This window comes from Canis aureus, chromosome 3 (genome assembly GCF_053574225.1).
Source record: "Canis aureus isolate CA01 chromosome 3, VMU_Caureus_v.1.0, whole genome shotgun sequence".
In the NCBI taxonomy this organism is placed as follows: Eukaryota; Metazoa; Chordata; class Mammalia; order Carnivora; family Canidae; genus Canis; species Canis aureus.
Window position 1 is genome coordinate 41,423,731 of NC_135613.1, and position 16,798 is coordinate 41,440,528.

At 35.6% G+C, this 16,798-nt stretch overlaps 1 protein-coding gene across 5 annotated transcripts in view; it reads right to left on the reverse strand.

The window, feature by feature from the left end:
- Positions 1–16,798, reverse strand: part of DOCK7 (dedicator of cytokinesis 7) — a 219,246-nt gene that overhangs the window by 48,368 nt on the left and 154,080 nt on the right. For 3 of the 5 annotated variants that reach the window (XM_077892050.1, XM_077892048.1, XM_077892053.1), the window contains 4 exons: positions 14,172–14,341; positions 12,909–13,063; positions 1,516–1,698; positions 1,243–1,405 (listed from right to left, as the gene is read on the reverse strand). In XM_077892050.1, the coding sequence (XP_077748176.1) occupies positions 1,243–1,405; positions 1,516–1,698; positions 12,909–13,063; positions 14,172–14,341 (671 nt within the window). The remainder of the gene's footprint in view (positions 1–1,242; positions 1,406–1,515; positions 1,699–12,908; positions 13,064–14,171; positions 14,342–16,798) is intronic. The other 2 variants (XM_077892049.1, XM_077892052.1) reach the window with 1 other exon arrangement.

The following is a 16,798-nucleotide window of genomic DNA, read 5'->3' on the forward strand; positions in this document are numbered from 1 at the left end:
TTTACAGTTGCTACAAAGACAATAAAATCAGTTAGTTAAACTACCTTCTAAGTTCTCAAAACAATCACAAATGGATGAAGAAAAGGAAAGTGAGATTAGGGGCCTTGGCCAAGGTTCTACAGCTAATGGGTAGCAGTATATGGAATTAGAAACAATGCCTCAAATGCTATTAACCTGTTTCTCTCCCTGTATGTTTTTTTTTCTCCCTGTATTAAAGTCTGATGGACAATATTCCCTTAAATACAGGGTATATTAATTCATTGTGCCAAACAGGAAACTTTTAAGAGTAAAAAGTGATGCAGACACTAAGACTGAACTGTAATGTCAACTATGGACTTTGGGTGATAATGATGTGTCAGTAAAGGTTCAGTACCAATTAGAACAGGTGTACCACTCTGGCGGGGGATGATGATAATGGGGAAGGCAATGCATGTGTGCTAGGAAGTATACAAGAACTCTCTGTACTCTTAGCTCAATTTTGCTTTGAACCTACAACTGTTTTTAAAAAGTCTAAAAAGGCAGGGGTGATCCCTGGGTGGCTCAGCGGTTTAGCGTCTGCCTTCGGCCCAGGGTGTGATCCTGGAGTTCCAGGGTCGAGTCTCACATCAGGGTTCCTGTGTGGAGCCTACTTCTCCCTCTTCCTGTGTCTCTGCCTCTCTCTATGTCTGTCATGAATGAATAAATAAAATCTTTAAAAATAAATAAATAAATAAATAAATAAATAAATAAATAAATAAATAAATGGGGGAACACTTTTAATAATCACACAAGGGCAAAAGGAATAAACTGGACTATCTAGAACAAACCAGGAAATATGTTCACTCTACTTAGAATTCTAACTTGAATTCCTACAGAGAAGTGGTTACTCTAGTTAATTCAGTTTCATTTAAAACACTATTTAAGGGGTGCCTAGGTGACTCAATCGGTTAAGCATCCAACACTTGATTTCATCTCAGGTCACGATCTCAAGACTTGTGAAATCGAGCCCCATGTCTCTGGATCTCGATCCCCATGTCTCTGGATCTCCAGAATCACACCCCAGGCTGCAGGCGGCGTTAAACCGCTGCACCACTGGGGCTGCCCTAACTCCATGTGTGGAGCCTGCTTAAGATTCTCTCTATCCTCCCTCTGTTCCTTACCCTTTCTTCCTCTCTAAAACTTTTTAAAAAGTGTAGAATCCTGGAAGATTTGCAACAATGATCACTATAATATATAATTCAAGGAAACTGAAAAAATTCTCACCAGAAGGAGAAGGTATTGTGTACATACCAAGCTGTCCTCGGCTTCGGCGAACCATTTCTTGCCTAGCACCTATGCTCCCAAGAATAGCTTCTTCAAGCTTTGCTCTCATGTCTTTTGATTTCTTAAAGGTCAAACTATTCATTCTTTCAAACACTTTCTTTCCCTAAAATTTAAACATTAGAAAAGAAGAGGCATTGAGGAAATTTTCGTCTTCCTTTTCCACATGAGGTTTGCTTTCCCATTCTTCTTGGCAATGGCACAGCGATCACTTACTTTGTATTCAAAGCAAGATACACAGAGATAAAGCAAATCTAGTAGCCGGTTTAGCTGTAGGACTGAGAGATCTGTAAACCATTTCTGTAGAACCGTCTCATCTGCATTTTTAAGCACCCAAAGTAGACAGATCAAAAGGCTCCGACTTGATTCTGCTGAAAAGGTAGTATGTTGCCTGCCACTCTGAAAATAAAGAAGAGTAGAATGAGACAGACTGATCAATGGCCATTTCTTTTTGGAAGTTGTGTGGTGTTTTCTTCTAAATGCAATAAAACAAAAATTGCTTTAAAAAGCAAGTATTTCAAAAGAACCATCTGAAGGGCACCTCGGTGGTTCAGTCGATTAAGTGTCTGCCTTTGGCTCAGGGTTCTGGGATCAATTTGGTCTCCCTGTTCAGAGAGGAGTCTGCTCTCCCTCTGCTCCCCCCCTCACTTGTGCTCTCTCTTTCAGATACATAGAATCTTAAAAAAAAAAAAAAAAAAAAAAAAAAAGAATCATCTGATTTAGACAATACTTGAATAACTTGAACCTTTTTTTTTTTTTTTAAGATTTATTTATCTATTCATTCAGAGAGAGCGAAGAGAGAGGCAGAGACACAGGCAGAAGGAGAAGCAGGCTCCACGCAGGAAGCCCGACATGGGACTCGATCCTGGATCTCCAGAATCACACCCCAGGCTGCAGGCGGCGTTAAACCGCTGCACCACTGGGGCTGCCCTAACTTGAACCTTAAACTTAAGGTCCTGAAGTTTAATAATCTTCCTGGCACTGAAAGATTGTTTTAATTTATGGTAGCGCTTCCAGTAGACTATAAATAAACATTACTAGAAAACGTGAAGGCAAAAAGCTAAAAGATCCTACTGTTAAAACTAAGATATTTTCATCATGTCTGATATAATATGGTAAAGGAAAAAAGCACTCAGTAAAAGCAGTATAAGGATAAAAGTAGCAACAAAATGTTTCTCAGGTTTAGAGCACCACAGATTCCTCTCAAGGGCCATTGCTGGAGCAGATAAGGTAGAGGTGCTTCCAGTCTTCAGTCTGCATTAGTATGTGAAATAGTATGTGAAATACCAGTGAAAAACTAAGAATAAGAACTTGTATACAGGGATCCCTGGGTGGCGCAGCGATTTGGCGCCTGCCTTTGGCCTAGGGCGCGATCCTGGAGACCCAGGATCAATTCCCACGTCGGGCTCCCGGTGCATGGAGCCTGCTTCTCTCTGCCTGTGTCTCTGCCTCTCTTTCTCTCTCTGTGACTATCATAAAAAAAAAAAAAAAAAAAAAAAGAAAGAACTTGTATACAAAACCACTTATTCCATACTTACTCTGTTCCAGTCATCATGCTAAGCTCTTTCCATATGTTATTTCATTCAGTCCTCCCACAATATTACCAAATAAGTTTTATTACATGTCAGTTTTACAGACAAGAATACAGGATGACAATAACAACGAGGAAGATGACAAAACATAATAAAATGTGAAATGTGTTAGACACTGTGCTAATCATTTTTTATTTAATGCTCACAATGATTTTATGTGATGGTATTAACTACTGTTATCTCCAGTTTACAGGTAAGGAAATGAAAAGCTAGAGATTTTAGTCCAGGCTAACCAGACACTAAATCTTAGACTCGTCACCATTATACTACATTCTGATATCTGGTGAAGTAAATCTACTAAATAGTAAGAAGAAAACAGCGGAAGGGATGTTGGGAGGAAAAGACAAAGGGAAGTTTAGCATACTTAACTGTTGGGGTCATGATCTCAATGACTACCCTAATCTCCCTGCTGTCAGGGATGATGATAATGAGAGCAGCCAATTCTTCCATGATGCTTACACTGTGTTCTTCACTGTATTGAATGCTTCATGCATATGAACTTATTTATCCCTTGCACCCATCCAAAGACATAAATATTATTATTTAACCTATCCTACACACAAGAAAACCAAGACAGCAATTATATAGGTATTTTGCAGTAAATAACAGGATTGAGATTCAAATGCAAAAGTGTTGGCTCTAGAAAGAGATCAAGCACTTTTGTAGGTTACACTGCCTCTCATGGGTACGCTGTGAATTCATCTACATAAATTCACTTAACCATATTACACAATAACCAAATTAAGAACTCAATGGATTATTTTTTTTAAAGATTTTATTTATTTATTCATGAGAGACACAATGAGAGAGGCAGAGACACAGGCAGAGGGAGAAGCAGGCTCCATGCAGGGAGCCCGACTTGGGACTCGATCCCGGGACTCCAGGATCACGCCCTGGGCTGAAGGCCGGTGCTCAACTGCTGAGCCACCCAGGCATCCCTCAATGGATTAGTTTAATGTAATATTAGGTACAGTTATGGAGAGAACCAGTAAACTGGAAGACAGATCACAAAAAACAACCTAGCATGAAGCACAGGTTAACAAAGAGGAGAGACACAGAGGATGGGATAAAGAGGACTAATGTATGTTGAGTTGGAATACAAAAAGAGGAGAGAGAATGGAGAAAAGGACATATTTGGGCAGATAATAGTTGAGAATTTCACAGAACTGAAGAAAGGTGCTGACCCACTAATTTAAGAAGTCCAAAAAATGCCAAGCAGAATAAGTATAGAGAAATTCAAAACTAGATGGAACAGAGTGAAACCACAGAAGGCCAATTTTAAGGAGAATAATCATAAAGAAGGGGGGGTGAGTAGCAATGGAAATGGAAGACAGGAGAGACAATGCCCTTAACATGCTGAAACCAGAAATTCAGAAGATATTTCAGAAAAAAACAAAACCAAAAACCTTAAGAATGAAGGTCAGACATTTTCCAAGGAAACAGAGTTCATCCCCACAGCACAGAAAATTCTAAAGGGATATATTTTAGAAAGAAGAAAAAAATATTTTTAAAGATTTTATTTATTTATTCATGAAAGACACAGAGAGAGAGAAAGAGACAGAGACATAGGCAGAGGAAGGAGAAGCAGGCAAGGAGTCCAATGTGGGAATCGATCCTGAGACTCTGGGATCAGGACCTAAGCCAAAGACACTCAACCACGGAGCCACCCAGGCATCCCAAGAAAAACAGTTCTTATGAAATGTCACAAATTTGGAAGAAGAGCAAATAAAGTAGTGAACAACATAGACAAACCTAAATAATAATTAAATTTATATAGCCATAAAAGCAATAGCAATTTTTCTGAGGTTTAATGATATGTAAAATTAAAAATGCATAAATATGGGCAGCCCAGGTGGCTCAGCAGTTAGTGCCACCTTCAGCCCAGGGTGTGATCCTGGAGACTCGGGATCGAGTCCCACATCAGGCTCCCTGCATGGAGCCTGCTTCTCTCTCTGCCTCTCTCTCTTTCTCTGTGTGTCTCTCGTGAATAAATAAAATCTTTTATTTTATTTTTATTTTTTATTTTTAAAATATTTTATTTTTTATTTATTCATGAGAGACACAGAGCGAGTGAGAGGGAGGCAGAGACACAGGCAGAGGGAGAAGCAGGTCCCATGCAGGGAGCCCGATGTGGGATCAATCCCAGGTCTCCAGGATCACACACCGGGCTGCAGGCGGTGCTAAACAGCTGCGCCACCGGGGCTGCCCTAAATAAATAAAGTCTTTTAAAAAATAATAATAAAAAAATGCATGAATATAGCATTTAAGTAGGGAGAAAGGTAAATAGGCAACCTGTTCTGAGAGCCTTCGATTAACCAATGTGAAATAAGGGTCATGATTAAATTAGAGTGGAATTTAAATAAGCATACTGTGATTTGTAGTACAATTACAAAAAGAATAGAAAGAGGATGTATAGCTTACTTCCAAACTAGTAGAAAGGAAAAAGAATGAGGAAAAAATGAAAAGAAAAAACAATAAAAGAAGACAATAAAGGAGACAAGAATCAGAGAAAGGTTGGAACAATATGAAGTAAAATTAAAATGTTTAGTATATTGAATTTACATTAAATGTAGTTATACTAAATTAAATGAATTTTTAAAACTCTAGTGAGACAAAAGTAGACAAATGTTAAAAATTTAAGACAAAATTTAACTATATGCTGTTTATAAAAGACATCTAAAACTTAAGTTTCAAATATTTATTTATTTTTTTTTAATTTTTTTATTTATTTATGATAGTCACAGAGAGAGAGAGAGGCAGAGACACAGGCAGAGGGAGAAGCAGGCTCCATGCACCGGGAGCCTGATGTGGGATTCGATCCCGGGTCTCCAGGATCGCGCCCTGGGCCAAAGGCAGGCGCCAAACCGCTGCGCCACCCAGGGATCCCAAGTTTCAAATATTTAAAACATAAGAAATGTTTGATAAAAAAAGGATGGAAAAAGTAATGTCAGAAGAAATCTAGCATAACTATACTAATATACAAAGTAGATTTGAAGGAAGAAAAAGTATTACAGTTCATATTGATAAAAGGTGCAATCCATCAAAACATATTTTAAAATTAGATATTTCAAAGGCCTCAAAGGAAACAAAATCTGACAAAATGACAAGTTATTAAAAAAACCATGATTGTGGTGGGTATTAGAATAAGCAAACAGAATTCAGTAAAGAAAAAAAAAAGGTTTAAACAATAAGATCAACAAATTTTAAATAATAGGTGTAATGGGCAAATATAGAACGAAGAATATGCATTTTCAAATACACGAGCTATTTGCAAAAACTGACTATACAGAAGACCATAAAACCAATTGCCACAAATATAACAAACTGAATCACACAAAGTTCTCTGATTATGAAATCAGGCCAAAATCAGAAGCATAGAATTATGAGAAAATTTCCCCTAGCTATACACAAACACACACACACACACACACACACACACACACACACACACACACATATATATTGGGGATGAGGAGAAGAGGGAGAACAAATCTTATGCAGGATTCACACTCTGCCAACATGGAGCCTGATATGGGGCTTGATCTCATAACCCTCAGATCATGACCTGAGCCAAAATCAAAAGTCGGATGCTTATCTGACTGAGTCACCCAGGCACCCCACCCTATGACTAGAATTTTTAAAAATTTTTATTTAAATTCAATTTAGTAAACATATACTGTATTACGAGTTTCAAAAACAGTTTAGTGAATGATCAGTTGCATACAACACCCAGTGCTCATTATATCCAAGTGTTCTCCTCAATGACCATCACCCAGCTACCCCATGCCCCCACCTACCTCTCCTCCAGCAACCCTCATTTTGTTTCCTATAGTTAAGTTCCTAAGTTTCTCTTGTGGTTTACCTGCTTCTGTTTTCATCTTATTTTTCACTCTCTTCCCCTATGTTTTATCTGTTTTGTTTCTTAAATTCCACAGGAGTGAAATCATAGGGTATTTGTCTTTCTCGGACTTATTTTGTTTAGCATAACATTCTCTAGTTCCATATACATCATTGCAACTAGCAAGATTTCATTCTTTCTGATGGCTCAGTAATATTCCATTGTGTATGTGTGTGTGCGTGTGTGTATCCCTTCTTTATCTATTCATTTGTTGATGGACATCTGGGCTCTTTCCATAGTTTGGCCAACGTGGACAATGTCCAATTGTGGATATTGCTGCTATAAACATTAGGGTGCATGTGTCCCTTCAATCACTATGTTTGTATCTGGATAAATACCTAGTAGTGCAATTGCTAGGTTATAGTGTAGCTCTATTTTTAACTTTTTGAGAAATCCCAATACTATTTTCCAGAATGGCTGCAACCAGCTTGCATTCCCATCAACAGTGTATGAGGGTTCTCCTTTCTCCTCTGCATCCTCGCCAACATCAGTTGTTTCCTGACTTAATTTTAGCCATTCTGACTACTGTGAGGTGGTATCTCATTGTGGTTTTGATTTGTATTTCTCTGATGTCAGGTGATGTTGAGCATTTTTTCGTGTCTGTTGGCCATTTGTAGGTCTTCTTTGGAGAAATGTCTGTTCAGGTATGACTAGATATTTTAAAACAAAATGTACAGCCTAAAAGTCTAAAAAAAATCATAATGCACTTTGGATATATTTTTGAACTGAATAATAAAATGCTACACACAAACTGTGACATGTAACTAAAACAATAGTTAAAGGAAAATGTACAGGCTTGTAATATGTACCAAAGAAGAAACAATAAAAATTAGTGAGTTAGGTATCCATTTTAAGAAGGTAAGAACAATATAAACCCAAAGAAAAGAGAAGACAGTAAATAATGAAGATAAACATTCAAAAGTGAGGATCAACATGCTTCCAACTTGGTCTTTTTTTTTTTTTTCAACTTGGTCTTTTACAAAGACTAAAGATATACACAAACTTCTGTTGAGACTCATGCAAGACAAAGGGTACAACAAGCCAGTCACAGAAATGAAACCATTTATATCTACTACAGATGGTATAGACTTTAAAAAGATCATAGAAAATATCTAAACTTTTATGCCAATAAATTTTTATAAATTTCTACTAGAGTAAAATTTACAAAAACTAGTGTAAAAGGATACAGAAAACTTGAACAGTCTTATGGTTATTAAAGAAATTAAGTCCATAATTTTTAAACTTTCAAAAAAGAAAATTGCAAGTACAGATGGCTTCACCCACAGGTTCTCCAAATATTCTAGGAAGAAATAACTCCAATTTTAAAAAAAGTCCTTGCAGAGAACAGAACAAAAGGGTAAAGTCCCTCTTAAATTTAAATTGGCTAATTTAACCCTGATTCCAAAACCTGTAAAGAACATTATGAGAAAAACATTACAAGTAATTTTACCTATAAGCATAAATACAAAATACATAAATCTTAAATTATAGCACACAAAATCCATTAAACACAATTGTGAAAAAAGACAGTTTAATTTGGCAACTGAAGGTAGGTTTAACACTGGAATATCAATTGAAATGGTTCACAGTAAAAGATTTAAAAGCAAATTAACACAAGCATCTCATTGAATGCAAAGAAGGCATGATAAAATTCACTTATTCATAGTTAAAAAAACAAAACTCTTAGTGAACCAGAAACAGAAAGAGGAGTTCCATAATACGAGAACAGCAAAAAAAAAGAAAAAAAACAAAAAATCTCCCCCAAACTATGGCACCTATGTGTAAGAATGAAATGTCACAGGTTTCCTCCTTTAAGGATGCCAACTATCATCACTTGTATGCAATAACTATACTGGAGATTCTAGCCAGTAAAATAAGTTATGGAAAGAACTTGAAAGTAAGGAACAGACTGTCATTATTCACAGATGATAAGATTGTGTATGTAGAAAAAAATCTATGCATATGTTATTAAATAAATTTAGGAATTCTGCTGAAAACAAGCATCATTGTATAAAACTAATTCTAGTTCCTCAAAAAATTAATCAACAGTTGGAAAAAAGAATTTTTGAAAAAGATGACATTTATAAGAATATATATGTATTATATATAATTTTATGATATTATAAAAAATAAAAATATATTTATAAAAGATGTACTAGGCTTCTTTGGTGAAAATTATAAAAGCTTATATATTCATAGGTGTTATGGAAGGCCTACAAAATAAGGGTATCTATCATGTTCAAGGATTAGGAGATTTAGTAGTGTAAAAATATCAATTTTTACCAAAATTGATCTATAGACTCATTATAATCTCAACCAAAATCCCCACAAATTCACTGGTTTTTATTTACTTTAGTGGAACATCCTAAGCTGATTCTAAGATGTATGAAGAAATACAAATTTTTTTATACGCATGAGGACTTTTTCTACATGATAGACTATACTGAAGTAATACTCCAGAAGAGTAGGCAAAATAATCTTTTAATAAATGGTATGAATGAATGAATGAATATGGATCCCGAGATTCTACTGTTTATAAAAAACTCCAGGTAGATTTTAGAATTAGATATGAAAGAACAAAAAAGCATTAAAAAAAATAACATAGGAAATCTCTTCAAAATCTTGCAATAGGGAAATAATTTTTAAAGATACAAAAAACACTAGCTGTAAGGGAAAAGATCAACAAATTTGTTTAAATAAGACAGTCTAATCACCCAATTTACCATTAAGTGTGTGATAAAAGCAAGTCTCTCTCTCTCTCTCTCTCTCACACACACACACACACACACACGCAAATATTTGAACCACCTATAATTGACAATGGGTTTGATCCAGAACATATAAACTCATACAAATCATAAACAAAAGTAGACAATCAAATGGCAAATGGGCAATAAACTCTAGAACCGCAAAAGAGAAAATTCAAATAGCCAACATGTATATATATGAAGAAGTGTGTACTCTCAGAAGGCATCAGGAAAGTGAAAGCTGAAATGAGATACAACTGTAAATTACCAGATTGATAAAAATTTTAAAGTCTGAAAAACCTAAATGCTGACGAACATGTGAAGGAATGGGAACTTTCAATACTGCAGGTAAAGAACAAATTGAGACAAACCTTTTGGAAATCCTGGGTATATCTGGTATAAAGATACATACCCTATGATTCAGTAAATTCTATTCCTAGGAAATAACCTAAATAAAAGTGTACACACACACAGGATACATGTAAAGAAACCTATAGGATTACTATTTGAAATAACCAAAGGTCAGAAGACATTCATACATCTGAGAATAGAATGGATAGACAATTTAATGACAGAAAAATGAAAATCAGTAAATTATACACTTTATAACTTGAAAGAAAATTAAAGATACAACAAAAAACTAAATTACAATATATAGGGATGCAAACTTGAATGGTAGAACTATAAGCAAAATTAAGCAATTATTTCATTAGGATAGAGGGTGGCGTGGTGGATAGCTGTAGTGGGGAAAAGCATGCTAAAGATTTCTGAGAGGCAGCCAATGTTCTATATTTTGTCCTGAGTGGTGATTACAAAGTTGTTCATTTTACAATATTTTGTAAATTTGTACATTTATGTTCCATGTACTTTTTAATATATAGTATGTTTTACCTAAGAAAAGTTTTTAAAAAGGAAAAGGAAAAGTCAATAAAATTGAGTGCAGTGGTCATTTTTGGTGGAGACAGGGACTGGATTGAAGGCAGACTGGGAACTTCCAAGGAATTTGCAATGTTCTATTTCTGAAGCTGGGAGGTAGATACATTATTGTTTCTTTTATTATACTTTAATTGTGCATATACTTTTGATATTATATGTACAAAATAATAAAGTACAAGTGATAAAAGAAAGTTGATAAATTGGAATTCATCAAAATTAAAAACCTATGCACTTCAAATGAATACCATCAAGAAAGCAAAAAGATACTCCACAGAATCGGAGAAAATATTTGCAAATCACCTATCTGATAAGGGATTTGTACTTAGAATATATAAAGAATTCTTTTAATCTGATAACAAGAAGATGAGTAACAATACTAAAATGGCAAAGATAATGAACTTTTCTCCAAATAAGACATACAGGGATCCCTGGGTGGCTCAGCAGTTTAGAACCTGCCTTCGGCCCAGGGCGTAATCCTGGAGTCCTGGGATCGAATCCTGCATCGAGCTCCCTGCATGGAGCCTGCTTCTCCCTCTGCCTGTGTCTCTGCCTCTCTCTCTCTGTGTCTCTTGTGAATAAATAAGTAAAATCTTAAAAAAAAAAAAAAAGACATACAAAAAAGATGTGTCAATAAGCAAATGAACAGATGCTCAACATCAATAGACATCAGGGAAATACAAATCAAAACCACAATGAGATACTACTCTACACCGAGGTGTAAAAAAGGGACAATAACAAGTGTTGGTGAGGATTTGAGAAACGAGAATTTTTATTTATTGCTGGTGAGAATGTAAAGTGGTGCACCCACTCTATTTTTTATTTATTTTTTTAAAAGATTTTATTCATTTACTCATAGAGACAGAGAGAGAGACACACACACACACAGAGAGAGAGAGAGAGAGAGAGGCAGAGATACAGGCAGAGGGAGAAGCAGGCTCCATGCAGGGAGCCCAACGTGGGACTCGATCCTGGGTCTCCAGGATCAGGCCCTGGGCTGAAGGCAGTGCTAAACCGCTCAGCTACCCAGGTTACCCTGGTGCACCCACTTTAAAAAGAATTTAGAAGTTTCTGGAAAATATTAAAAACAGAGACACCATATGACTCAGCAAGTCCAATTCTAGGTATATACCTAATAGAAACAGAAACGGATATTCACACAAAGACATGTACACAAATGTTCATAGAAGCATTATTCCTAACAGCCCCAAACTGGAAAGGATCCAAATGTTCATCACCTAGAAATGGATGAAAATCTGGCATATCAATACAAAAGAGTATTACTTGGCAATTAAAAAAAAAAAAAGATGTGCTCATCCACATTACGACATGCTGAATCTCAAAAACTTTATGTGCAGTGAAAGAAGCCAGACACAAAAGATCACAGTGTTTAATTCCATTTATTTGATATGTTCAGAATAGGCAGATCTATACAGATATACAGACAGAAAGTAGGTGAGTTGCTGCTTATGGCTGGGGGGAAATAGGCAGTGGTTCTTAACAGGCCTAAGCGTTCTTTTTGGGGTGATGGAAATATTCTAAACTTAGACTATGGTATGGCCACACAGCTCTGTAAGTACATTAAAACTCATGACACTATACTATATAAAATGGGTGAATCTTTTGATATGTAAATTATCTCAATAAAACTTTAAGTTGTCAGGACAGCTACCATAAGTATTATTGCATTTTTCAGAAAGAAAGTCTTTTAGAATTTGATCTTACTCTGTTGGTAGTTTGTTTCCTCTCTGCTCCCACATCCTTCATTTTTAAGGGGGGAAAATTACACGGCAGAGTACATATTAATTTTTTTAAGCATGAAACAGTATAAACCTCCACAGATTAAAAAAATATTCTCAATTGCTAAACAACTGAAAATATTTCATAGGGTTGATAAAGAACAAAATGGATTTTGAAAAAAAATGAAAAACATTTTTTTTTAAAAAATGGATTTTGAAAATAAAGAAAATAGGCTGTTTACAATAAGGTAACTTTCAAACTTCCAAACAATAGACTAGAGAGCTTTATATCATAAACCTTGAAGTATTAATAATTTTTAAAACAACTTAATACAAGATAAGCAACATTCTCAGCACCTTAATGTTTCCACAAAGTAAATAAAACTCTGTGTAGGGATCCCTGGGTGGCGCAGCGGTTTGGCGCCTGCCTTTGGCCCAGGGCGCGATCCTGGAGACCCGGGATCGAATCCCACATCGGGCTCCCGGTGCATGGAGCCTGCTTCTCCCTCTGCCTGTGTCTCTGCCTCTCTCTCTCTCTCTCTGTGACTATCATAAATTAAAAAAACAAAAACAAAACAAAACAAAACAAAACTCTGTGTACTCTTGCATCAGCTAATACAACTATTTTAGTTATTTTAGGAAACATATCTGTAAATATCTGCCTTTCTAGAAAAAACTTCTACAGGACAGTTTTTCTTACCGATGATGTGAGGAGGAAACTGCCTGGTCTTGTTAGTTGAGGAACTGATGTTCCTGCAATTGCCATGGCAACCGTCTGGCTGATCATGCTTCCGCTTTCACTTTCATAGTCATCAGTGGCTATACAAATTGGTCTTCCTCGTTGATTATGAGTTTCTGGAAAAAAATAATCCCCAAATAAACAAAATTCCATTTAGGTTAATTAATAGTTATGGAGCATGCAATTTCCTATTCTCCATTACTCTTTAAAAGGAAAACCTATTAACATGAAATATTTATCATCAGATTTACTTATTTTAAACAATATTTTAAACATTAAATTTATTCCTACAGTATAAATTCCTACAGTAACATTTATAATTCTGTAGAAAACTCACAAGTCAAAGAAGATAATAATATAAACATTTCCACCTTCAGATAAGGAAGCCCACTTTAGCAATCAAAATAATGGTTGAACTACTCAACTATGAGTCCCTTAAGGACACAGTTGGTTATCTTGGTATCACCAGCTTTGTTCAAGTTCCTAATGTGTAATAGGTACTCAGTAAATAGGTACTCAGTTTGTTTTTAAACGTTTTTATTGAACTGGAAGTACTTTAACTGGAAGAAGTACTTTGCTAGGTTAAATGTGAACAACAGTGTTTTTTTTAGGACAAATGAAGGAATTCAAGAAATTCTAAATATAGAAAGCAAAAGCAATAAAACTTTATGAGTTCTAGTTCTTAAAAAGCAACATAATTTCAACTTATTAAACTAGTGTTCACAATAAACATTCTTGTTATTCTGATGAATATTAATTTCAATTATATATGTGTGTTGTATATATATGTGTATGTACGAATGTGTATGTATACATATATGTGTGTATATATGAATCAAAGTGAGCCTGAGGGTGGTAAACATCTGCCAGTTTTCTTATACATACATGTATGTGTGTGTGTGTGTGTGTGTGTGTATGAATGAATCAAATTGAGCCTGAAGGTGGCACACATCTGCCAAGTTTTCTTATAGGTAGGTATATAAGTGCTATAAATCATTATTTTAAAATTCATCATAAGGACTACTTAAGGAAAGCTTGCAGTGAATTCTCTCACGTAGTCAAAAGTTACTCAGTAATATGGTTAAATATTGACAGTTTACTTATGTCAGTGTACATTTCTTTATATTTCTCTTCCTAAAATAAGATCTTTAGCCTCAATATATTTCTAATACTTTTAAACACTAAGATTTTCTTTAAGATTTATTTTAAATATATATTAAGTACCTGTAAAGTCATAGAGCTGAGGAACAGTTTCCATGATAATGCCAATCAGAGGTAGATACAACATGGCCACCCTAGCCTTTGTCTGGGGGTCAGAGTACCGTGGGTCTGAGTCGTGACTGGATAGTAAATTGTGTACCATATTGATGACTTTCTTGTGCAATCCAAACAGTCTATTTAAAAAGAAGATGAAGAAGCAGCAGCAGCAGTAAGGTCACAGAGATTAGTTAATATCTTTAAAGCAAACAGTAAGTCACAGTACCTAATCAATTTTGTTTAACTTAAACTCTGCCACATATTTGCAATGTTTTCCTATAAAACACTTCTCATTACAAAATTAACAAATGTCTTTCTGTATAAAGTAATGATAGAGGGAAAACTAAATGTGAAACAAATTCACTAGGAGTAAATCTGAATATTTTTACGTTAACTTTTTTTTTTCTTTGTTTTTTTTTTTTTACGTTAACTCTTTATTAGTGTATATTCATATTAAATAATTTAAGACCAGTTATGGTTATATATTTTTATTATTATTATTATTTTCTATTCAGAGGCGGAGAGAGAGAGAGGGGCAGGCAGAGAGGCAGAGACACAGGCAGAGGGAGAAACAGGCTCCATGCAGGGAGCCCGATGCGGGACTTGATCCCGGGTCTCCAGGATCACATCCCAGGCTGCAGGCGGCACTAAACCGCTGTGCCACGGGGGCTGCCCTATGGTTATATTTTGAAGCAAAAAAGAAAAAGTAAATTTTGGGGAGTCAGGGTGGGGGAAAAAAAAAGTAAATTTTAAGTAGCTACACATTCTATTTCAAATTAGACCTTTTCACATTTACCAAAAATAACTTTTATCTCTTTTTTCTAAAAGAAAAATCCTCTACTTAATAAATTATGCAGTCCATGGGTGGGGGGGGGGTTGTCTCTGACGGCTTGCTTGCTTGCTTGCTTATTTATTTATTTTAATTTAATTTTTTTTGACAGCTTTATTTAAACTCAACTTCCGGGATGCCTCGGTGAATGCTTTGGTTAAGCATCTGCCTTTGGTTCAGGTCCTGGGATCGGGCTCCACACCAGGGCTCCCTGCTCAGCAGTGTCTGCTTCTCCCTCTGCTTCTGCCCTTCCTCCCCACTTGTGCATGGTCTCTCTCAAGTAAATAAAATCTTTAAACAAAACAAAAACTTTCTTGCTCATCTACCTCATTTGGGCCTTCTGTAGACTCCCAATACTAGCCTGAGTTTCAAGTGGGCTAAAATACTCATCATCACACTTTTTTTTTTTTTTTTTCTCAGATTGAAGATGCTTTGACTATGTCAACCATTCTAATCAAACATTTGGCCAACTTTTGACAGACCCTTAAGGCTACACTTGGCAGCCATTTCACGTCTCCTTCTCTTCCCGTTAGCCTCTCACCATCAACCTTGGGGAAAGACCTTACCTTCAATTTCTGTCTTTTAGGAAAGAAAAATCATTCTGAATTTGCTCTAGCCAGATCTTTAACACAACTCTACTTTTATATCTCCAACATTCCTTTTCTGACTCAGAAAAAGTTGGGCCTTCTCTCAAAAAATAATTTCTCCAATGAACATCATGTTTCTTCAACAGCTTTGATGCCCCCAGTCACTATATTCTTCCCTTCTTTCTTTCAAATAATCCTTTCCTATGTTGAAAACATATGTTCACTTGAAACCAGTCTCTTCTAGCTATATACTATCACTCAGTAATAAACTAATAATTTCTCCAGTGATAAACTTCCTAAATGTACAGTCCATTGTTTCCATTTACTTCCTAATATTCTACTCCTTTTCTTTGAAACTGTTTCTGAAAGCTTACCACATGGCACTGCATAACCTTTATCATTTAACAGCTAAATAATTTCTTAGAGATACTGAACTTATCTGTTTCCCTACCTACAGTAGGAGGGTAATTACCTGCCTCATAAGGTGGTTGTGAGAATTAAGTTGCATAATTTATGTAACATACTTATTAGCACACTGTCTTCCTCAGTAAATACTAGCTCTTATTGAGATCACATAGCCAATTTCAAAGTTGTGATTAGAAACCAGGTGGTCTTCCTACAGAGCCCTTCATCTTATCAGCTGCTTTACATTGCTATATCTGAAATCCAGCTGGAGATTCTTTCTTCTTCCTTCCAGAGTTTTATTCAGAAAGTGTATTTTTAAACACTGTCAAGAACCACATCTAACTGACATATCTCAGATTTTATTCTACAGTTTTCTACTCAACACTGTCATCTTATCTTTTCTTTTCTTAATTTTTTCTCCAGTAGTTCTGACCTTTTTCTCAAAAATCTTTCATTTTACCCAAGTCTAAAATTCTGGCCATTTGCTTGTTATGTTCTCCCCTTTGAATTTCTGCATTACCAATGATAACTCTCAAACCCAAGTGTGTGTTCCTTAGCTCTCTGCAGCTAGCAGCCCGACCATAATCTACAAATCAACTCTACCCACTCATCTTTCTAAGCCTTTTTATAGGTCTACATTACTGAGTCACAGGCAGCTATTAAATACATGTTTATGCAGAACATCCAACGTTCTATTTTCAGTGTTAAGGATAAGATGCTGTCCCTGTTCTTAAAGAGTTTGCTATTGCAAGAGAAAAATAATAAATAAATAA